This window comes from Lycium ferocissimum, chromosome 6 (assembly GCF_029784015.1).
Source record: "Lycium ferocissimum isolate CSIRO_LF1 chromosome 6, AGI_CSIRO_Lferr_CH_V1, whole genome shotgun sequence".
Classification (NCBI taxonomy): domain Eukaryota; kingdom Viridiplantae; phylum Streptophyta; class Magnoliopsida; order Solanales; family Solanaceae; genus Lycium; species Lycium ferocissimum.
This window is the reverse complement of record NC_081347.1, coordinates 16,548,583-16,572,564: the sequence shown is the minus strand read 5'-3', so window position 1 is coordinate 16,572,564 and position 23,982 is coordinate 16,548,583. Positions and strand designations below refer to the sequence as shown.

The 23,982-nt window shown below is 35.1% G+C and overlaps 1 protein-coding gene across 1 annotated transcript; it reads left to right on the top strand.

The window, feature by feature from the left end:
* Positions 1 to 15,987: 15,987 nt before the first annotated feature.
* On the top strand, positions 15,988 to 23,833 carry LOC132059429 (protein HEAT INTOLERANT 4-like). The gene is made up of 14 exons (XM_059452058.1): positions 15,988 to 16,485; positions 17,846 to 17,884; positions 17,998 to 18,051; positions 18,160 to 18,223; positions 18,885 to 18,943; positions 19,652 to 19,776; positions 19,995 to 20,054; positions 20,248 to 20,306; positions 21,423 to 21,499; positions 21,651 to 21,689; positions 22,722 to 22,784; positions 22,892 to 22,939; positions 23,075 to 23,203; positions 23,362 to 23,833. The coding sequence occupies exons 1-14, from the start codon at positions 16,261 to 16,263 to the stop codon at positions 23,407 to 23,409; spliced, it is 1,089 nt and encodes a 362-aa protein (XP_059308041.1). The 5' UTR covers positions 15,988 to 16,260; the 3' UTR covers positions 23,410 to 23,833.
* Positions 23,834 to 23,982: the final 149 nt, after the last annotated feature.

Below are 23,982 nucleotides of genomic sequence, written 5' to 3'. Positions count from 1 at the left end.
TATATATGTATGTATTTTCTCACACCGCGCCGCGCTATAGTCGGCCGGGCATGGCACGTAGATATGCACACCAGTGCAGTGGGTATTAGGGCTGCATATCGGTCGGTTCGGTTCGAGTTTCAAAATTATCGGTTTAACTTATTGGTTATCGGTTTGTAAACATGTTAAACCGTTAAAGAACCGTTAAAATATCGGTTAATGGGTTATCGGTTAATCGGTTATTGTATGTTATCGGTTCGGTTATCGGTTTAACCGTTAAGATTTCACACAACAAAAAAATGGCTTGACCACTTTGTACAAGCAAAATCATGCACGGGGAACCACTTCTTGTACCAAGATCCAAGAATAATCTTAAGTTGCATTTACTACTACAAGAAATTTAATGATTTGTTATGGCTCTATCATACTCAAAACAATGCTGCATCGTGTGGGCACTGGGCAGCAGCGACAAAGGCAAAACCACCAACCTTTTCGACAAGGAGATACTTGGTTAGGAGCTATGAATCCAAATTACAAGGAGACAAGTCTTTTGATTAGGTACATTGCAGCTCAATATTGGTCCATGACCACCATGACAACTGTTGGCTATGGCGACCTTCATGCTGTCAACACTTTGGAAATGGTCTTCATCATTCTCTACATGCTCTTCAATCTTGGCCTCACTGCTTATATAATTGGTAACATGACCAATTTAGTCATCCAAGGAACTCGTCGTACCATGGAATTCGTAAGCTCTCCGCTTTTCTTTGGATTGTTAGTGTATACATATGTTTCATCATTCGAGGTGGATCAAGTACTTTAGAATTATGTACATATTAGACTACGCATCCAGTGTTTTCAAGTTTTAGATCCGCCTCTGTGAATCATCACTAAATAAGCGCACAGTGCATGTGAAATAAAAAGAAATTGAGATGTAAGTGATTTTTTATGGTATGTTGCAGAGGGATAGCATCCAGCAGCATCGAATTTCGTTTGTCGAAATCGTTTGCCTCAAAGATTAAAAGACCAAATATTGGCTTACATGTGTTTAAGATTCGGGGGCGAGAGCCTAAACCAACGAAATTGATTGAACAACTTCCTAAGATACTCTGCAAGAGCATCAGACACCATTTGTTTTTGCCAACAGTGGAGAAAGTTTATCTTTTCAAGGGTGTCACAAGGGAAATTCTGTTACTTTTGTCTTTTGGTAAGATATAACTTTGTTGAATATGGTATATATATGTGCAATTATTGAAGCGTGTTTTGTGTGACCTAGCAATCATAACAGATGATAATGCACTGCTGATTTAATGGTTTCGAAACTACTTTTTCCAATGATTTAGCAAAGATAACACTCATGACTTTGTATAATTTCTCAACGACCACTGAAAGTTACCAGTGCACAAAAAACTGATCACAATGACAAGCAAAATCATGCACAGGGAACTACTTCTTGTACCAAGATCCAAGAATAATCTTAAGTAGCATTTACTACTACAAGTAAACAGTCTAGTAAACACTAAACAGTCTAGATCCAAGATCACAGTGTACAAGCAAATCTGCTTTCCAGTTCTCTTCAACTCCAAGAATAAACTAGCTTATGACATTCTAAAAGGAAACAGGTAGTAAATTTCTCCTTCCATTTAATCTCATAAAAATGCAGCACCACAACACCAAAAATCCAGCAATACACAAGTATACAGTCTAATAAGGCTAAGCTGCCATCAACATTTGAAAACATATTAGCACCAGATAAAAGATAAGTTACCATTCCATATTAATAACTTCAAAACTGAAAATAGCTAATGCAAGTGGTGTTGTAGTTAGCAATAATTTGTCTAGCACCATCAGAATTTCAAAAAACCAAAAACAACAGTCAAACTGTCAAAGAACCTGAAAATTAAATCCAAACATAGTCCTAATAGTTCTAGTCAAGTCAACAAAACAAAAACTACTCAGTCCTTATAGTGTTATGCTCTTGCTCCAAGCGATCCAAACAACGTTTAACATGAGACCTTAAGAAGGAGGTTCCAGTAAGCTTTGAATGGTAACGAACAACACAGCCACAATAAATGCACTGTATGGTGCACCATCCATCCTCATTTTCTTCAAGCTTTTCATAGTGATCCCAAACAGGTGATCGAGCTTTAGAACCACAAAGTCGAGGCATGGTTAAACCTAATTAACATAGAAACAGAGAAAGTATCAGTTGATGACTTAATGTCTACAACACTGGAAAGATTAAGAAAAAAGTAACATATTCTCTTCCTAAAGAGAAAAGGAACTACAAGCAATATCACAAAGTGAATATAGAAAGGAAGAGAAAATATTTGGAATCAGCAAATGTAATATCCAAGATAGGAGTTGAATAATTAACTTACCAAAGTTTCATCCCTTAACAATCTACACTTCTACATGTCATCAACAGAAGGTTCTTTTCCAAGATTGGCCATATATAAAGAGAATTATATTAACAAGTCAAGAAACAATAATATTAAATAAATTATTTATAATTTTACATCAATACAAGGTTCTTGTCTTACCTTTTTCAAGTTGCTCGAGGGAATCTAAATCTTCCTCAATACTTATTGGCGTTGGTTCACTCCGAATCCAATCTTGAAGGCACACTAGAGCTTGTACCAATTTAGGAGTTAATGAACTCCTAAACGAATCAAGAACGCGCCCTCCAGTACTAAAAGCACATTCGGATGCCACACTTGAAATAGGAATAGCTAACACATCTCGAGCCATCTCAGAAAGAATGGGGAATCTAGGTGAGTTAACTTCCCACCAAAGCAATATTTTAAAATCTTGTCTTCCAATTTCAATATCTTCTGCAAGATATTTTTCTAACTCTGACTTAGAATCTGCACCTTCACTTCCAGATGTATGTCTAAATAATTCCTCATAGAAGTCACCAAATTCTCCTATAGGTTCGAGCCTTGAACTGGAAGTTGCCACTTCTATTGAAGAAAGTTGACTACCTTTATCTTTTGAATCGTTCTTCACATACTCATTAAACAATGAAGTCATGTACTTTAGCACATCTTTTTCTATACCGGGCCCTTTGTCCCCAAACATCTTTTTAAGTCCAAAACTAAGAGAATTAAATTTATAGCGAGGATCCAAAACACATGATATAAAAATCATCTTATTCATTTTTTCTGGAGCACCCCAATATTTATCAAATTTCAGCTTCATCTTCTTTGCCATTTCACCTAAAACAATATTTTCATGTGATGTCAATTTTGTAAAGTAAATAGCAACTTGGCAAATTTCAAGAAAATGAAAATTTGATGTAACATAAAGTGATCCAGAAACCTTCTCAGTAAGCTTGAAAAACATTTCAAGAAATTTTGCAATTCTTTTTACACTCTCCCAATCACTATTCAAAAGTGTACCTGCAGGACTTCCATCGATAGTATCAACAAACTCAAGATGATGTGACAAGCCAATATCACGATCGGCATAATCTGAAATTGCACCCTCATATTCAATAGCCCTATTCAACATCAAGTAGGTGGAATTCCACCTTGTGGGAACATCTAAGCATAAAGATTTCTTAACAAGATTTACATCTTCACAACATTCATGAAACTTCCCCCACCTAGCAGAAGACTGCCTAATGTATCTCACTGTTTGCCTAACTCTTTCAATAGACTCAATTGATTATTTTATACCATCTTGAACAACAAGATTTATAATATGAGCCATACACCTCATGTGAAGGTGAGTACCAGTCATAAGATTGGTCCCCCATTTAGTTAATTGCTTAGACAACTCTTTCACTGTCACATCATTTGAACTAGCATTGTCAACTGTAACAGTGAAAATCTTTTGTAACCCCCACTCCTGCAAACACTTACTAATAGCCTTTGCCATATCTTCACCTCTATGACTAGAAATTGGACAAAAATTGATAATCCTTTTATGCAATTTCCACTTATTATCAATCCAGTGAGCGGTAATAGCCATATAATTAATTCTTTGCAAGGAAGTCCAAGTATCAGTAGTAAGACACACTCTCTGTTGTGTTTCAATAAACTCAATCATCAATTTTTGTTTCTCTTCATCAAAAAAATTAAAACAATCACGAGTGACAGTAGTACGGGAAGGAATCTGGAAAAAAGGTTGTGCCACTTTCATAAAATTTTTGAAACCTTCTTTTTCGACAAATTTGAAAGGAAGTTCATCGATAATTACCATACGACACAAAGCTTTTCTACAGGTTTCTTGATCAAATTTCCATGCTGCAACAACTACATCACCCTTGTCACCCACCTTAACAGGTTTAAATACTAATTGTGCTTGATTAGTATCAACATTACGAGGAATCTTTTTACATTTGGGTATATGACCAAGCATTCCCCCTGTACCATGGTCTTTTGTGTCAGCAAAATATTCTTTTTTACAGAATTTACATACACCCTTCTCATTTCCATCAGGATCAATCACTGGATCAAAATAAGTCCAAGCAACAGACCTTTTTCTCCTTTTTTTCCTTTTTTTCGACTGAACTGTTTGAGTTTGACTTGCTTTTGAGTTAGAAGCTCCACTTTCACCAACTACTTTATCAATTATCATATTTTCAGCCATGTGTTTGTATCACTGTGAATTATGATTTTTCAAAAAAAAAAAAAATAATCAAACAGATGACAGCGAGCAAACAAAACATAAAAAATCCAAATAGCACAAAACAAAACAAACGTTCGTTATCTCGAATGAAATCCAAAGGAAAAGAAGAGGAGAATCAGAAACTTACCGGAAACTGATTGAATTGCCGAAACTGAGAATGACGATTATATAGAGCAGAATATAGAGCTGCATGAGATACAAAATAATCATTAGTTTTTTGTGATAAAATAGAAGGAAAGGCTTAAATACTTTTACTGCACATTCTTGAAAAAGTAGAAATTTCTGCATATATCCAAAAGAAGACATATATAGAAGCATTCTTACGAGAAAAATAAAACAAACTACCAAAAGAATAAGATGAAATGGAGCTTAAGTGTTCAGATTCCATTTGGATTTTGTGTAACTTGAGTTCAGCCATCTTACATTGTAAAGAAGGAACACAAAAATTAAGTAGATAATCCTTTTTGCAAGCAATGCTTCAACCAAAAACAGAAATTGCACAAATTATTACCAGGTTTGCAACTTTAACAGCAAAAAAAAAAAAAAAATCCATAACCAAAAACTCAATTTGCAAGCAATACAAGAAGAAACTCCCACTATTTCTCAACCCAACAAACAAAAGACATCAAATTTACAATTCTAATGAAGTGATTTCCCTAATTTCCCAACCCCAACAAAAACCCCATAACAGAAGAGTGAGAATTGAAAACGTACCTGTTCGTGAATGAGGCCGAAATCGGATGTAAAATAGGTTGTCAAAGAAGAGGCAAGAAAAGTAGGGGCTTGAGAATCATGTGAATGGGTAAGAGAGGCTTAAAGAGAGGCTTGAGACTTAAAGAGAAGCGGAGAGCGGTTTGCTTTATGAAATGAAAATGAAGTAACCCTAATTGTAGTGTAAGTGACTTTATATATATGAAAGGGTAGAAGTGTAATTAATTAAATTCTTATCGGGTTATCGGCTAACCCGTTAACAAAAATAGTCAACCCGCGACCCGACCCAATAAGCCAATAACCCAAAAACACTACCCGGTTCCCGAACCGGTAATCCATTAACCCGAACCATTAGCCCAATAACCCAATAATTGGTTCGGGTTATTGGTTTAACCGTTAACATGCACAGCCCTAGTGGGCATGTTATGATATTGCCCCGGACGCGGGCTAATGATGATAACACCGTGCCTTAATGGCCGGGCATGATACTATATATATGACACCGAGCCTAAATGGCCGGGCATGGTACTATGTATATGTATAGAAATGTTTTTTTAAAGGCTAAGCATGCATGACATCCGCCTTATGAGGCATCCAGATGTACAGGTTATCTCTCTTATTCCATGTTACCTTCCATATCTATATTATGTTGTTATCCATGCCTTACATACTCAGTACATTATTCGTACTAACGTCCTTCTCGGACGCCGCGTTTCATGCCACGCGTGTATACGAGATGAGTAGAGATATTAGTAGAAGATGTTCCAAATTTGGATTGGCGAGCTCCATTTCCTTCCGAGTGCCGCCGAGTCGGAGTATCTATGTTATGGTATCTTGATTTATGTTAGAGACTTTGCGAGACAGTCACGTATATAACATGTCGATCTTATAACTGCAGTTCGATGTATCATTATGCATCATGTTACAAATTTCATATGATTACGTATTTTACTTGATTTGAGAAAGACGAAAAGCATGTTTTTTTTTTTTAAAAGCTTACATTATGCACTCATTTCATGATTTAAGAGTCCAGTAAGATTATGAGTATCACGAGAATCAGCGGGTTCGCTCGGCCCTAAGTAAGGGTCGGGTGCCCATCATGCCCTATCAAAAGTTGGGGTGTGACAGGTACACACTTAAAATTATCAAATACCCTTCTTAAACTTATAAGGGATTCATGTCCACTTTAGGCTTGCGTTAGTTTACTCATAATACAAACGACACGAAATTTCCAAAGTGTAACAAGTTATTTCGCCTCTGCGTGTGGCGGGCCGCTTGCCGAGGTTATGCCCGCTTAGGCGAGTTTTCTGATGAGTTAATAAATCCACGCCTGAGCAATTCCTTTCCACAGAAGCGGTATCGCGTAGAAGAGTCGAGTTCCGCGTAAGCAGAGATAGCTGAATCAGACTTAGATTTATTTCCCCATTTCGGGATTGGACCTCATTTCCACCCAACCAAAGTTCTAAAGTTTTTCTTGAGAAGAATTCCAGGGATATCCACGTGTGACCTTGGAGGAGGTAAATTCTAAACCCTAAATTGTTTTCCTTATCTGTTCCTGTCATATTCTTAGTTTATCCATGCTAAGAGTTAGGTTTTGGGAAAAACCTTTGTGATTAATAAAATCATAGGTGGAAAAAGAGTGTCATTAACTAATTTGATGGTTGTTTAAGGATTATAAGTTATGGTTTAGCTTGGGGAAAATATTTTCTAACTTTAATATCTAATCTTTAGTTTGATTTCTCAAATAGGTTAAATAGGGTTTTCTTGAAATTGGGGGTTTTGATAAATGAAGGCAAATGGAAACTCTTTGGGTTAATTTAAGCATGAAGTTAGTTCTTTGATTTTGGGAGAACTTAGTAAACTTGTTTAAAGTAAAAAGTTTCGATTTTACCCTTGTGGGCCTGGGATCAACCTCTATAATTCTCATAGGACCCTTCTAGAGTTGTGGTATCTGATTATCTTCAACGCGTTACTCACATGATCTAATACTATTATTAGACCCTCCGTGTTTTGGCATTTTCCGTAAATGGAATATGGATGTTCGTGGCACTTGTTCGGCTTCGAGGTAGGTTATGACTTACTTGAGTTAGACTCCGATTAGGAATTCATATGTAACTAGTAGATGTTGACGGAGAAAGCATGTTTAGGTCTTCGGACATGGTATGGCATTGTGATCTAATTAGGATGGTATGATATCTGATTATGTGGGCTTGTCGCTGTTATTTATGCATTGGTGACGTGGTGTATTTGATTACGTGATTTGGAGTTGTGAGATGTGTTAGATCCATTATAGTGATTGAAAGTTGATATTGAACTGTTTCCATGGTTGTTGTGACTTATGCAATACTTGATATGGCTTATGGTGTCTATGTTTCCCATAACATATTCATTGGTATTGATCCTATTTGATTTAGCATTCTTACATTCATACATTCATACATGTGGTAATGTTGTGGAAACGGTTGATGAAAGAAGTGTGGTATTGATGATGAAAGATTTATGGCAACTATAAAACAAAATGTGACATTTTGATGAAAGTATTATGTGAATTCGTGATCCGAGGTTGTTTCCGGAGCGAAAGGTATGTGTGCTCGTGATCTGATGGGACATTCCTGAAGGAGTGGTACTTGGACACCATGGGTCCCCTGTGGGTCATGACTGCTGAGACGTCGATATTCAGTCCGGAGCATGTAAGTACAAAATAAGCATTGATCATTTCATTGCATGACTTCCATCTTATTGCAATACATATATCATCATCCATTCTTGTTGTTGTGATTGCCTTGAGAGCTATTGAGACTTGGCAGACTTGTGGTTTAGAAGCTCACACTAGGCGATGATTCGGTTGGTGATATTTTGTATTCGTGTTGTGGTCACCGAGAGGAATGAGTTGAGGATATGATAGGCTTGGGGTTTAGAAGTTCATTTTAGGCTACAACTTGACTTTAGTGGAAAACTGTACTATTAACTCTGTCTCATAAAAATATTCATTTCTCTTAACGTATACAATATATTAAGATAGAGCAACAAAGAGATAGAGCAACAAAGAGAAATATGCAGTTTATAGTGTAAACAACTCAATAAATCACAATCACATATAAAGCATCGGAGATAAGTGTAATCAACTCAAATAATTAATCTGTAAGTAGTTATCAATTATGAAATATGGTAAAGATTCAATTTTATCAATCATGATACTTTACTTGGTGTCCAAACCACAATCTCAGCAGTCACCTCACTAAAATCAGCTCTATCACATCAAATTATAACCACTCTCTCAATATAGACAACTCACCAACGAAGCGATTGTGCAAACCCAAGATAGGTACCAGGTCAATGACTCCTGAGGGGCGAATCCACATCCACAGACGCACAACATAATCATATTAACGATTCCACATACTCAATAGTTCCCGAATCACTACATCACAACCAAAATCTCAGTAGTTCTCATATCTCTGTACTAAATTGGACTCTCAATAGTCCCATCTATGTATCAAGCTGGACTTTCAATAGTCTCATCACTGTGTCAAATCTCATGGTCTCCTGTCTCCACCTCGCAGCCCACTGTAATACCATATCAAAAGCAATGAACAAAAATGTCATAACACGGGACGTATCAAATAAAAGTCAAAAATATGAAATATCAACATATATAGAGATAAATAATACCTCTCTAGCATGGAAATAGACATAAGTCATCAACAAGGCATAAATTGTGCATGCATAATCACTATTGGGCTAAATCAGCTCCAAAATATTTTTAATATAGTGTGATATTGTTCGCAAGCCCGCATGGTTTTCCCTAAAGGGCTCACACCATTAAGAGATCCTACACCTCAATCGTAGCTTCCCAATCATTATCAAATCCTTCTTCAGGGAAGCCCTTATTTAGTTTTTGTACTTTTGAGCCTTCCATAAGAGCAGTAATGATGAGTACAATCAATTTGATTCTTTTTACTGGAGTAATTGTATTACTTTTCTCAAAAATTGAAAAAGAAAAAGACATTCTCTTAAGAATATGCTTATAAGCAATTTTTCTGATAAAAGTTATGCACCTTCCCTATAAATACAGCTTATAAATGGATGATGTCATGTCATAATTTTCTTATAAGCATTTTTTCAGATATATATCTTTTTGATTTCAGAATTTATCGTCGTCATGAATAAATTGATCTTGTTATAACTATCAAGCATATAGAAATGAAATTAATGTATATGATTGATTTATTCAAATGTGCACAAAGAGGTCTTTATCAATATATTTATATTCATTCATGAAACATAAGACAACTTTTGCTACTAACAATGTTTTTGATAAATAATGCAGTTATACACAAGAAATTTGTGAACGGACTATCATGGTTTACTTTCTTAAAATTTTCATTTACGTTGTTTCTTCATTCCCAATGAGATTCAACAATCAATGCTCCTCTAAAAGAAGTACAAACACTTCCATTTCATGAGGCAATAAGAAAGTAATAAAATTATGCAAATTTTGTTGAAACATATATAGAAAGCTAATTATAAGTTTGTCAGCCCCAATCTTATCTAGAAAATTCGACAAAAGCTAACTAAAGAGTAGATTGTTCAGAAATATATAGCCTAAATAGAGTTGTAAAAAAGAAAGTTGATTGAGGCTTATGCTTATTTACAAGACGTGAGAAAGACGTGAGAGTTTCATAAAATTATTGACTTGTGATTTTTCGGACATGATTTTTTAGGAATATCATAGAGAGCTATATGTCAATGGATTGTTGGAAGAGAGTATAGTATCTCAAAAAGGAAAGCATTCCTCATCTATCGTGTAGATTTTTTAAAATATTTTATTATTATTAATAATAATAATAATAATAATAATAATAATAATAATAATAATAATAACACCAATAACAACAACTAGTGTTGGTTGTATGAAAGCAGAATAATGAAAAATCGACAGTCTTATTATTTTTTTTTAACAAGTCTAAACTTACTTTTTATTGATTCGCTTTGACACCTTTGGCGTAGATGAAAAAGAGGAAGAGAATTAAGAAAAAACTGATGTTCAATTAAATTCCATCATAGATGAATAAGAACAGTTGTATACGTAATCGTGTAATAAAGTGAATCCTGACATAAAGAGATCGAGTACAAAATACTACTCCTACTTTTCAAAAAAGAATAAATAAATAACTGACTAAAATTATAATTTCAATAATAACTTGCTTCATATGGGCAATCCAAACAGAAGATAAAATCTGATTACCAAGAGAGCAAGAACATTTATTATAGCGTCGAAAATATTAAATTGTTAAACTAAGTCTATCAGCACTTTTACTTTTTGGGATACATAAATCACACAAAAGCTCATGAAAAGGATCTAATGTTAAGAGATAAGAGAGAAAGATTATAAAGCTCTCCAAAATAAACTTATAAGGAAAGATCAATGTACGACAACAGATAAAGCTCCGAACTTGTTAATCCCGAAGGAAAGTTGTTACTCACAAAAGCTTGGATTTGATAAAAGATGAGAAATATATTCATGAGTTAGAAAAACATAAGATTAGCAGGAGACCCAAATAATGTGTAATTGTTATCCATTTGTCACCGCCTATGAAATTCTTGACAGTGAATCTTGATGTGACTTTTGAATCATCGATGACATTTGCCCACTTCACACGTCCTTTTGTATCTGCACCCGACTGTCCATTTCTATATTCCATATTAAAGAGCGAACTAGGGGCCTTCCCTCAAATTCAATCCATTCTCTTGGATTTATCAGTACGTCTGTATAACTTTGCGTAATCACAGTTGATGAAAAGTTACCCGATAAGTGACATAAAAACATATGACATTACCCGTTTCCCCAAGTCTGGGGTAGCTTTTAAGGTGCAGTTTTGCAGCACTAGCCCTGATAGTATAGTTTTAATATCTCTTTATTCTACTGTGATGGTAATATATTGGTCATGCGCAGGCCTGCGCACTTCGATTAAACAATTCTGGAACACTGTAGATATGGCACCACAAATAAAGTCTATGGTGCCCAAGATATCACAGTCCCTATAAAATTGTCTACCCTGTTTTGTGTATAGAGTATCTTGATAACCCTCAAAGTGACACTGGTAGAAGGTAAGCAAATCTGCTTCCATTCTCAGGGTCGGCTCAATACGCAAGCCATTGTGGCAAGTGCTTTAGGTCCCTAGGCTCGTTTTTCAATAGTTACTAAAAGTAGAATTAGGTGTATAGATCTTTTTTTCTTTAAAAGAATATTATATTAAGATAGAAAATAGTTTATAGTAGTAGTTTTCTATGCTCACAAACTATCCCAAGTTTAAACAATGTCCAATAATTTTGAGTTTAACTATCAAATCTGTCGAAATAGGATCATCCTTCATCATCTTGAGCTTGCGCTAATGTTCTTTTACTATAGATGTATACCTCACAGCTCACATACATGTTTAACAACAATATATATGTAGTTTAAAAATATTTTTACTAATTGACATGTGATGTACATGGGGCGCACGAGATGCACATGCGACAGAGATGCACGTGCAGTGCACGCAAAAGCTAGTTTTATTGAATATATTTGATACCTCTTATTAAGTTTGACTTTAGGCCGCCAATTCCATTGTACCATGTCCACTCTTAATGCTACCGCATGTAGCATTTAGCTCCAGCTATTTATGTAAAAGTAATTCCATGGGCTATGAAGCTTTGGCCATTCACCCCTGAAAAGTGAAAAGAAAATGGATCGAATTAGTGATGCGTAATGACAAGGAATAATCTAATGCTAAAGTGAATAATTCGAGAAATTAATTATTTTGAATAAAGAAAATAGATTTAGGCACCCACTGTTGCAGTATAACTTGTCCCGATGTCCGCATCATAACTTTATTTTTCGAATATTATGATTTTGTCCATTTCCTCTTCAATTAAAATTATGTAGCTTTTTCATCTTTCGATTTGGACATATTCATTATAGGTTCTTTGTTTTATTTTGATTAGTAATATGCAACAGTGTTGTTTGGAGCTGTTGAGGTTGCAGTCATTATTATCGTACAATTGCCCGAGCCATCTAGTGCTACTATTACATTGGGAGATTGTGTTATTTGTTGGCTTTCTCTATAGCATAAAAATGGCTTACCATATCATGGCGATAGTAATAGTGAACTTCATTGATACAATTAATAAATATTTCGATCGTAAAATATAAAAGATAATCACATGTAATAAAATTGTACAACAGAATGGTAATGAAAATAGAAAGTTCTCCCACAAGGTGCAAATCAAAGTTGCATTGATTTCTTCTACCTCGAGATCTTCAACCGGCCAATAGGAAGGAGAAGATATTGAAAATTGAAATAACGGATCAAAGGAAGTTGAGCATCAATATATATCAACACTGGTCTAGTGATCAACAAGAACTGACAGGGAATGATTAAGAATAAATGTTCATCGTATGTTCATGATTGACTGCAAATAGAGACTCAATATAGATGAGATTTTAACCCACCCAATGACAAAATCAATTCCAAAGTTTGTTACTAAATGGATAAGTTGGTTACTACTCTAATTGGAATGAACATAACTTTTAAGAAAAGACAATTCAATTCAGCATTTAATTATTGTTAACACATTATTAATAACACTGACTAAAGCACTTGCCACTAGGGATGGCAAATGGGGTGGGGTAGGGCGGGGCAAGTCAATGGTTAAACGGGGCAGGGCAGGGCGGGGCAGGTCAAAACTTATTTTTTCAAAATATTAAATGGGGCAGGGCAAGTAGTAGGGCGGGTCTAAGCTTTGGTTTGTTTAGCTGTTTTATTATGTTTTCTTGCAATTCCAGCTGCAAACTTAGCTAGGAAATTGGGAACTTGGCGGGGAAAAATTGTTACCCAATTTTGTTACACTTTTATGCTTTATTTCTTTAACCTTGGTAGAGTATTATTTGATTAAACCAAAAAAATGTTTCAGTTAAATCATGAGAATATACCCATATTAGAATTAAAACATTACTCTGACTTTAGTCTCAATGGAGAAAAACTGTTAGCTTACATATTCTAAGGTCTAAGTTTGAAACTTATTTAACAAAAATTAAAGGTAAATGTATTGGAAGTAGGAAGAGCAGTAGCCTTTATTAAAGTAAATAATATTTAATATGAGTTCTCAAAAGTTAAGACTTCATTTGGTTCAAAACTGATCTAATTGAATATTTGATAATGAGATTGAGTAATACAATCTTCTACATCACACTTCAGATTATGAGCTAAAAGTTAAATAAAATGGGTTTAGTAATTCATGCGAGAATGGTTACAAAATCACGTATTAACATTATTAAAGTATCTTTACAAAATAATAAGTAACTAATAAATTAGAAAATTGCAACCAAAAAAAAAAAAAACTGAAGTGATTTTAAAAGGATTAAATTGATCTTCTTTTTAAATTATGGTAAAAAATATATAAAGAAAATGTAAATAGGGGCTAAACAGGGCTAAATGGGGCAGGGCAGGGCTCAATCTAAATAGAGCAGACAGTTAAACGGGACAGGGCAGGGTAGGGCAAAACTTTAGTAGGGGAAGACTTAACCCGCCCCGCCCCGCCCTATTGCCATTGCCACTTGCGAGCGCTTTGCGCGATTGCTAAAAAAATGCTAAATATGATTAGGCTATAATAAGCAAAATGGAAACAAAAAAAAAAAAAACATTTCGTCCATCAATTTCAACCTTTCATGGTCTATGATAACAATCAAAGGTGTTAGTGCCACCCCCAGTTTTTAACCTATTATTAAATTATAGCATATTCACCTTTTTTTCTCTTTCAAATTATGATAGGAATAAGTATATGAGACTTATTGGTTGGTGATCGGAGATCATAAGTGTCTAACCCTAACTTGTCACTAATAGTGTTGGTGCAAGAGATGCCGAATAGTGACGCTAGGACTTTAATGTTGTATTGTAATGACTCGAGTGAATGTCGTAACATCGTTATTGAGACTTTTAAAGCGATTATCCATAATATGACCGAAATGGGTTAATTTAGGAAAGTTAAGAATTAATCCAAGTGTTGGGTACTTTGCGCATTAAATTGATTGTAACGATCCGTCCGTTCATTTTAAGTTTTAGGACCCCTTTCCTCTAGTTGAACTTCTCGTAGGTTTATTTAGTAATTTATAACTTGAGGGTACGGGTGGTACAGGTCCTTAGGAACTCACTTAGGAGCACTTCAGAACACTAGGACCGAAACTAAAAGCTTGAAAAGTTAGGAGTTGACCAAAGTCAAATATTTGATTTAAAACGTTCAGATTCGTGGTTTGAAGGTTTCTATAGGTTCGTCAGATTATTTTGGACTTGTACGTATGTTTGGATTGCAATCCGAGGGGTACGATGAGTGTTGGGGGTTAAAACCAAGTCTGTAAACAACAATTTTTTTTGGTACAATAGTAGAACATCGCGATCGCGAGGATGAGGGCCACGTTCGGTTAAGAGACCAAGTCAATGCGGTCGTGTAGGGCTGATCACGATCGTGAGAGGTCCATCGGGCTAACTTTCGAGGTCGCGAGAGGCCTGGCCGTAGTCATGCAGGGTTAGCACCCAGCAGATTAAAGAATTTCAGATCGAGAATTAGTCATTTCAAAATACTATTTGGGATTTTTGGAGCTCACTTGAACGATTTTCAAGTAGATTTTCACCATTGGAGTTGGGGGTAAGGATTCTAACCTTGAAATTGAATATTGTACTTGATTACCTTCTTTAATTAGATGTTTAATCTATAATTTTTAAGTATGGAAGTGAGAGTTTGTCCTAAGATAAGATAATGTTAATTGATGATTTGAAGGTCGAATTGAGGTTACATTAACTTATAATTTCAGATTTGGAACCCTTGAGGAATGTGTTGGAGTATTCGAAGGCTCTAAGAAGGAAAAACTGTTTTTGGTGCTTGAAAGGCTTCAAATTAAGGTGGGTTAAGACTTTGACTTTGATGGAAGATTTTTTTCCAACTAAATGATAAATGAAATAATTTAAGGGCAAGGAAGTGAAATATAGGCGAGGTGACGTGAAATAATTTTATTCATATATAGTTAAAATTATAGATGAATAAATTTTTATAATTTTGAGCCAAAATTGGTGTTATTATCCATTTTCTTGTGTAAATAAAGGTAGGAGATCATGGAGGGAGATGTAGCTCCCGTTTTGTCATAAAAATTATTCACTTTATTCCGGATTTTTTTCTCACTTTTTTTCCTAATCAGCGTTTGGCCATAAAAATTCCGAATACAACTTGAAGTTGTATTCCGGAATACAAAAAATTCAAAAAACTTGTTTTTTAGATTGTTTTCACTTTTTTACAATTACATTTCACCAAAAACTACAATTTCAAAAACTATGACCAAACACAGCTCCAACTCCCTCCAACTCCAAAATTCCAAAAAAAAAATGATTTGTTTTTTTGATACCTATGGACAAACGGGGCGTAGTATTGAAATTGATAGTAAATGTTAAGCGAGTTATTATCTAAGTTACTTTTTGCCATAAAAATTATTCACTTTATCTGATTTTTTTCTCACTTTTTTTTTTTTTTTTTTTTCTGGAATTAGCGTTTGGCCATAAAAATTCCGAATATAACTTGAAGTTTGGTTCCGGACTCGTTATTATCTAAGTTTTCAAAGGGGGGAAAATCAAAACCAAAAGCAAATAGTTGCGGAAAACAAAAGCCAAAATTTCCAATCTCCCTCCTAACTCCTACACAATACACATAGTTAAGCTCACTCGCGTCCGATTTACGCGCTTACCCAAAATTATGTGTCCTTATTACCAGCGCCTCTCTTATATTCTGGCTTCTTCCATTCTCTGTTTTCCGCCATCGCCTCTCTTATTCAAATTCCCACCACAACCAAACCCTTAACGCCAACCAACGCATTTGCCATCTATAATATTGAATTGAATCAAAGACATGAGGAAAGTTACGAAGAGAAAGGCTAGAGAAGTAGCAGGAGGAAAAGCCAAGTCGAAAGAGGAGACCCAATCTGTTAACAACAAAGAGGAGGAGGAGGAGATTGCTAAGAAGAATGAAAATGGAGGAGAGGGTACCAAAGGTCTTGTTAAGGGTAGAGCTAAACGAGCCAAGATTGTTAAACCTGAAACTGAAACTGAGTACTTCCCTGATAAAAGGAATTTGGTAATTATGCTACCCTGCTTCCCTTTTGTTTTTAACTTTGTCGGTTGTCACATTGTTTTGATAATGTTTAGTAAAGTAGTAACTTGAATCTTGAAAATTCTAAGTGGTTGTCGGTTGGGTTAAACTTAATTATTGTGCTTTGTTAATAGGCCCGAATAAAGCAGAATGTATCGTGGCGATTATTCATATAGCTGAACCCCATTTAGTTTGAGATTTGGGTGTAGTTAATTGCTTGATTAAATTGGGGTTTTTGAAGTGCTAATTACTCTGTTTATTCGTTAATGCTAGCTTGGGTTTTGGCTTAAATAAGTTAGGGGTATTTCATGAAATCTTGTTATTCCCTTTTGATAATGGAGGGTCGGTAGGATTCTTTCAATTGCTAAGTGGTTTGTCTAAGATTGAATATTATGATTTTGATTATTGTTAATGCTAACTTGGGGTTTTTGCTCAAGTATATGTTTTAGTTATTAGAGATATTTCCTTGTTTTGGGTCGTTGCTGTTTCCTGGCAATGATGTATGATGCTGTTAGCTAGCGTATGAGCATGGCTATGCAGTTGTTAACAATGAGTTGGAGTCAATATTTGGATTGTTTTTTGAGTGTTCTATCTTGTATATTAATCAGTGTTGTCAAAGGCGTGCTTAAAACAAGTAGAGCATTTCGCCTTGTTTCAGGCGCTTCAATGTTGTTATCAAAACTCTAAGACTTACGATTCCAATAAGCGTAATCCTAACTTTAAACAATTGATATTTCACTTTATCATATTTTTTTCCCAATTTCTGTGTCCATATATTTGTTATTCATGCTTATAAATGTTAGTCTTGGACTACACATACATATTTGTATTTTTTCTCTATTAGCGTCTTTCTTCATTAAAGCCCATGCTTTATTTCCGCTTAAAGCCCCAATGGACCTTAGAGCTTTTTTGTGTTTTTCGTCTTTGATAACACTTATATTGATATATTTGAAATTACTTGTTCTAGGGGTTGGCAAAGGGATGGGATTAATACCCTATATGTTTGGTTTCTTTAAAATTAAGACAAGCCATTGGGTGGCCCATCTGTTTTTTAGTTTCCTAAACGTACAGAAATGCCATCAACATTTTAGTTTGTGGTGTTCTGTTCTCCGGTCCTATGAAATAATTTAAAAGTCAAGAAATTATCCAAGCTGCTATATCTTGGAGTCTAGTCATGGAGGGCGAGACTAGAAACATCACAGTACACTACTTTGTGTTTATCATCATAGTTGCAGTTGTGCTTGTTTGAACTTTTCTGGCAGAAATTTGCAATTTTCTACTTGCTCGTTTAGACAATAATTCCTTTGCTTTGCTTCCTTACACTTTCAATTGGTCTGTTTTGCAGGAAGATCTTTGGCAAGAGGTTTTTCCTGTTGGTACAGAGGTTAGAATTTGATTGCTTTCCGTTTGTTCATTGGCATAGCCTTCTGGTTTATATTACTTATTTTCTAGCTTATAATTTCTGAAATTTGAATGTATTCTTTTTCTTGGTGACAGTGGGATCAGATAGACATGGTTTACCAATACAAATGGAATTTCTCAAATCTCGAAGTGAGATGATTATTTTCAGTTCATTATACCTGCCTTCTGTTTAAGTATACAAAGTATTTTTTGTAAAAAGGACAAGATAACTCAAAGGTCTTTTTGGACTTGTGATAGGATGCATTTGAAGAAGGCGGAGAATTGCATGGAAAGAATGTCTACCTTTTTGGTTGTACAGAACGTAAGTGTTAGCTGGAGTTTGTTGTCTTACTTACTGTACGGACATATTCATGTTCTGTGCTCCAAGTAACTTGACCTGTAGCTGTGATCTTTGAAACTGTATTGCTTCTAAATAGTAGTCAGATTTCTGTTTAGTGTTTATTCTTTCTATACAATTTTATCTAGAGATCATTGAGTCCTTCAGCCGATCTATTCTCTTCTTTTTCCATCAATATTTTGTGAATAGCATGTTTCACCATTTTCCATATTTAAATCTCTTTATTCTAATCTTGCTATGCAATATCACCTGGGGATCATTGACCCCTTAAGCCGATTCATTCCTTTCTTTTCATGTCATTTTTTATGAATAGTTATGTTCTCACCTTTTTATGTGTTCAATTTTCTATTTACAATTTCATGTATGTCATTGACCCCTTCGTTTAATTTGATTACCTTCTTTTTCCTGCCAATTTTGTGTTTGGATATTGTTCTAAAAAATTTTGTGTTCGGATATTTGATAGCGTTCATAATTATTTCTGTTTCATGTATCCTGAAACACTCTTTTTTTTCTTTGAATAGGTGATCGTATTCTTTCAAGTTAATCTGTTTTTAGTATGACCAATATCCTATTATAGTCCTTCAATTAATCTGCTTCATGTAGAACTGTTCTCCTGTTTTTGCAGCACAATTGGTTTTTTTCCAGGGCCAATCAAAAGTCACGTGTATACCTGTTGTGGTTGCAGTAAGTCTCTAATATCCAATCATTATATATAAGTATTTAGCTAATTTTAACCTTATTCCTTTCAGTTCTATGTATGTAGTCTTCACTGCTCATAAAAATTTAAATGGCTGCACTTTTCAGTCTAGCCCATTTTGACCTCTAGTTTGCTTGGCAGAGCTTTAATCTGCTCCACCCTCTGAATTTATGACATGGAGATCACAAAGAGCTTACTTTTGAGCCCATTCCATTACTGTCAGTCCTTAAGAGGTTTGCAAATGTGAACAGTGCTGTACACTCGAGCAAGGAAATTTCTCAGGCTGAGCCATATATAAGTGAGAGAGAGAGAGAGAGAGAGAGAGACATTGCTAATTGACTTCAGTAAACTTTTCCTGTTTCCTAGTGTATTAAGGTGTCATTATGATTCTAGAGAGAGAGAGAGAGAGAGAGAGAGAGAGAGAGAGAGAGAGAGAGAGAACTACGGCGACAAGTGAAGAAGTAGAGAACATTGCCTATTGCCAATGACTTTAGTAAACTTTTCCTGGTTAGAGTGTATTAAGACAGACAAATGAAGAAGTAGAGAACAGTGCTAATTGACTTCAGTAAACTTTTCCTGTTTCCTAGTGTATTAAGGTGTCATTATGATTCTAGTTTTTGTGCTTTTTGGAAGTAAAAGCACTTGTTCTTTAAATCTCCTCTTTCTGTGTTAATATTGTTCCTCCCTTTGAACAGGTTGTATCTCCTTTTCCACCTTCTGATAAAATTGGAATAAACTCTGTACAAAGGGAAGCTGAAGAGATTCTGCCAATGAAACAGATGAAAATGGATTGGGTTCCATATATTCCTTTGGAAAAACGGTATTGTTGCTGCCCCCTCCCCCTGGTTTAACTTTTTCGTTCTCATTTCCTCTTATGAGTCGTATGCGCGTCGATCTTGGCTTTTAACAATGCATATATTCCTTTAGAATAATAGTATTCTTGTCCCTAAGTTGGTGTGTTTCCATCTTGTTTTATATCTATTCTCTTGTATGTCTTATTTAAGTGGTTTATAACTTGGCTTTTGACTGTTCCAACAGGGAAGCTCAAGTTGAAAGACTCAAATCCCAAATTTTTATTCTGAGGTGTACACAGAGAAGGTCTGCTTCCTGCCTCCTGCTTTCTTCTTTAACAGTTTGGCTGGTTTTATTTGGTTTGTTAGGCACTCAATTTTCTGTGTGGTATCTGAGGAGAACTTCCCAATGTCATCACTTGATGCTCGCGTATTAAAGAGGCGATAGGAGGAGATGAAAAACTTTCTGTGATTAATATCTTTCAATGTGCTTATTTCAGGGCTGGTTTAAAACACTTGAAGTTGGAGCGTGTTAAGAAGTTTGAATATTGCTTACCTTGTAAGTAAAATAACTCCAATGATTATGGAGATTTAAACCAGTATTTGTTCCTTCGTGTCAATCAATAAACTTAGGTTAAGTTTTTCCTTTATGCTGCTTTAGTTTCTTAAAGTTATTTGATTCTGTTTTAGTATCATGATAACTGAAGCGGTAATCCTTCTTCCAGAATTTGTTCTCAGTTAACTTACTTCCCCTCTCCCACATGGTTGTTCTGAAGCTGGTTGAAGGACTTGCTAGTCCATAACTACTTGAGATATTAACATGTGAAGATGATTTTTGTTGAGCCTTCCTCTTTAATTCTCATTTCTAGAAGGAACAAGTTTGATGATTAATTTCCTTATAAACTTGCTAGGAGAATATGTGGACCTCTGACTTGAAATTTTTGGTGTTGGCAGTTGCACTGGAGGCTAATTGGTTTTAGAATATAATTCAACAGGGGCCGAGAGAGAGAGAGGGGGGGGGGGGGGTTAGGCTAGCAAACTGCAAGGCGGTCAATTATCTTCTCTTTTCTTCATTCTGAGATAGCACATCAGATTTGGAGCATGTTTCATTGTATAAGATGCATTAGGTAATGCCTTTTTCTGGTAATTGGCATGACTCGGCACTAACATTTATAACTGGAGAATAAAAGTTTGGAACACTGCTGTGCTTATCCCTGTTTAGGATCCCCTCTGGAATGAATTAAGATTTGTCTCTAGCTGTTTTGAGAAGTCCCTGTATCTAAAATTCAGGAAATTTTAAATTTTGAAGTTATATGTCTGTATGCTAGCACTGAATTTAATTTTGTTTTCTCTTTTCTAAACAAATAGAAAACTAAAATATTTAGTTATTAAGAATATGTTTCTTATAATTGTCAAAATTTATTTAATTGAATATCAATCATGTTGGTCTTTATATATGGGTTTTAACTAAGCTTGAGAATATGATATCTAATGATTTCTGTAAATTACTTAGAGTTAGCTTGATGCTTCAGTTTCATGCATTGCACTTATAAACTGAGAGGATATCCTGTCATATTTGACTTTCCTTGTGGTGTACATCTTTTAATTATTTTAGCTTTCTTTGATGGGTTTCATTTCTGGGTAGAAGTCTCCATGACATTTATTTTCTTGGCAGATTTCTATCAGCCATTCGCAGAAGATGAATTTGAACAGAGTACCATTGTGCAGATCTTGTTCCCAACAGAGCCGCCTGTAAGCTTTCAAATACTAGTAGAATAGTCTGTGGCCACTCAACTACGGTTTGCCATAAAAGGGATCCGTAAGTGGTTGTATGAAGAGAAATGCAGGTATATATGCATGTTCTTCACAATTTTAAGGAAGTTTTGACTTCTTTTGGTTTCAGGTGTTTTGCGAGTTTGATTGGGAATTTGATGAGCCAGAGGTTTGCTTAACCCTTCTCTTTTTCTTCTCTGCCACCCCTCTACTTTTGGGTGCCTCCCTCTTTCCAAATGAAAATTAAAGGGGCTGTTGGGATATGCTGTAAATTGGTTCCTATTGTCCTCATATGTTGAAGCTGCTAAAGACATTTTGACCACCAGCTTTAGTTAACTTCTCTATTTTTTGCACAAAAAAAGGGACTAATATATCCTTTCTTTTCTCAATGTGAGACTTGCATATTTACTACTATGCCATTCGATATGTTATCTCTATTGATTTCTGCTGTTGCTGTTGCTGTGTTTTTTTTTTTTTTTTTTTTGCTGACTAGGCACAGAAAGCACCATCCAGCAGTTTCTTGAAATAAACTCTCTTTTTGTTGAACTATCACAAAGAAATTCTTTTCAACCAAAAACCAAATTTATCCCTTTTCATTGCAATCTAGAACAAAAATGGAAGGAAAAAAAATTCTCATCCGAACCCACATTAGAATATTGTTTCCCTTTCCTAGACCTCAGTCAGCCATACTGACCAAATCCTGGTTTTTCTCCCCATATGGCTGCTATTTGTGTAACTTCTTGTTTTTTGACAAATTTAAGAAAGGATAAAACTTTTATTCTTTTAGCCAAGCTTGGGTGAGAGGTTTATCTTGAATAGCCATCCTATAGGTTGCCATTTTTCTTACCAAAGGCGTTTTGGAGATCGCGTAGCAAATATGTGTCAAATTTTAGGAGTGTTTAAGATTTAAACTTTGACGTGTGAAAAAGCAGAACAATTAGTTTGGAGTATACTGCCATATAAGAAGGAGCTTTACGCAAATTAGTTTTAGTTTTAATTTATACTAGTGAGATAAAATGTTCATTTTACTAAAAGGTAAATTTTCCAGTATGAAGCTAAGAGGTGGATCAGCATTTCCTCTACTGGTTCAAGTCATGCAAGTTTTGCCAGTTTAAAGTCATACCAATCTGTATATGCCTCTGTATATTTCCATTTTTCAAGCCATTCTACCATCTATTAACTTGAGTGATGAAATTTGTAGGAAATGGCTGACAAATTGATTGAGGGAGAGGAGTTGTCCGCAGATAAAAAAGATGAATTTATGGTAATGCTTCCTTGTGATATCAAATGACAAGTCTCATTATACATCAATAAAAGATTTACCTTATTAAAAAATTATATAACTTCTGTTTATCATCTTTGTAATTTTAGGAATTTGTGAAGGAGAAGGTTAAAGAAGGAAAGAAGAGCAATCGAGAGGTATATTTGGGAAATTTGTTGGAATCCTACTTTTTCTGTTCCGTGGCAAAGCTGTTGGTTTGCAGTCCTATTATCTTTTTTCATGTTAATACTTGATTTGCTTATGTTCATGACTGTTAATTTTCTATGGTTTAGGCGAGAGAAGCCAGGAAAAAAGCTATACAGGAGATGAGTGAAGAAGCGAAAGCTGCATTCCAGAGTATGAAGTTTTATAAATTTTATCCCGTGCCCTCACCTGATGCTCCTGATGTATCTCAGGTCAAGGTGAGTATCCTGTTCGCAGTCTTAAGTATGTTATAAATAGGTCTATGCATGACCTTATGTCTGCTTAGCTGATGCTAAGACTTAATATATATATGTATGTACTATTAACTATGTGTTAGGAAATAAAATTTGTGGTTCTCACCTCTTTTTCTTTGCAGTCTCCATTCATAAACAGATACTACGGGAAGGCTCACAAAGTTTTCTGAATGATGCATCAGAGAGCATATTCAGAATGGAAAAATTAAGCAACTGTATTCTGAAACCATGTACCTCTGGTAGCCTAATTGGGAGCTGGATGATGGAATCATACTGTTCAACTTAGCATGTGTTCCGCAGCAACCATTAGAGTTATAGAACTATTTACGGATGTAGAAAGATCCATAGAGGCAAAATGTTATTTTTCCTCAATCCTATAGCTAGAGTGTTCAGTCAAAAATTTTGGCAACGATTCTTGTCTCCATTAGCTGTGAAATTTCGTTTCATTTTGGATACAAATGTAATCCATTTCTGTTGTTAGTTATCATGTTCACCCTTAAAGACAATATGAGCTGCAATTAACTGTTGGTTCTTAGATGAACTATGAATTTTTGCTTCATATGAAAGTTGAGTAAATGTGGTATCCATCATGAAGTTGTTTCTCTTCTGATATGATTTTGAAAAATGAGCAGGTTGTAATCTGAAGCATGAAGCATATAACTGCTTGCTTCCTTTTGGGACTAGTATTTGCATCTTTATGTCTGTTAAGGCTGTGAAATCCTTGCATAGGTGAAGTGGAAACG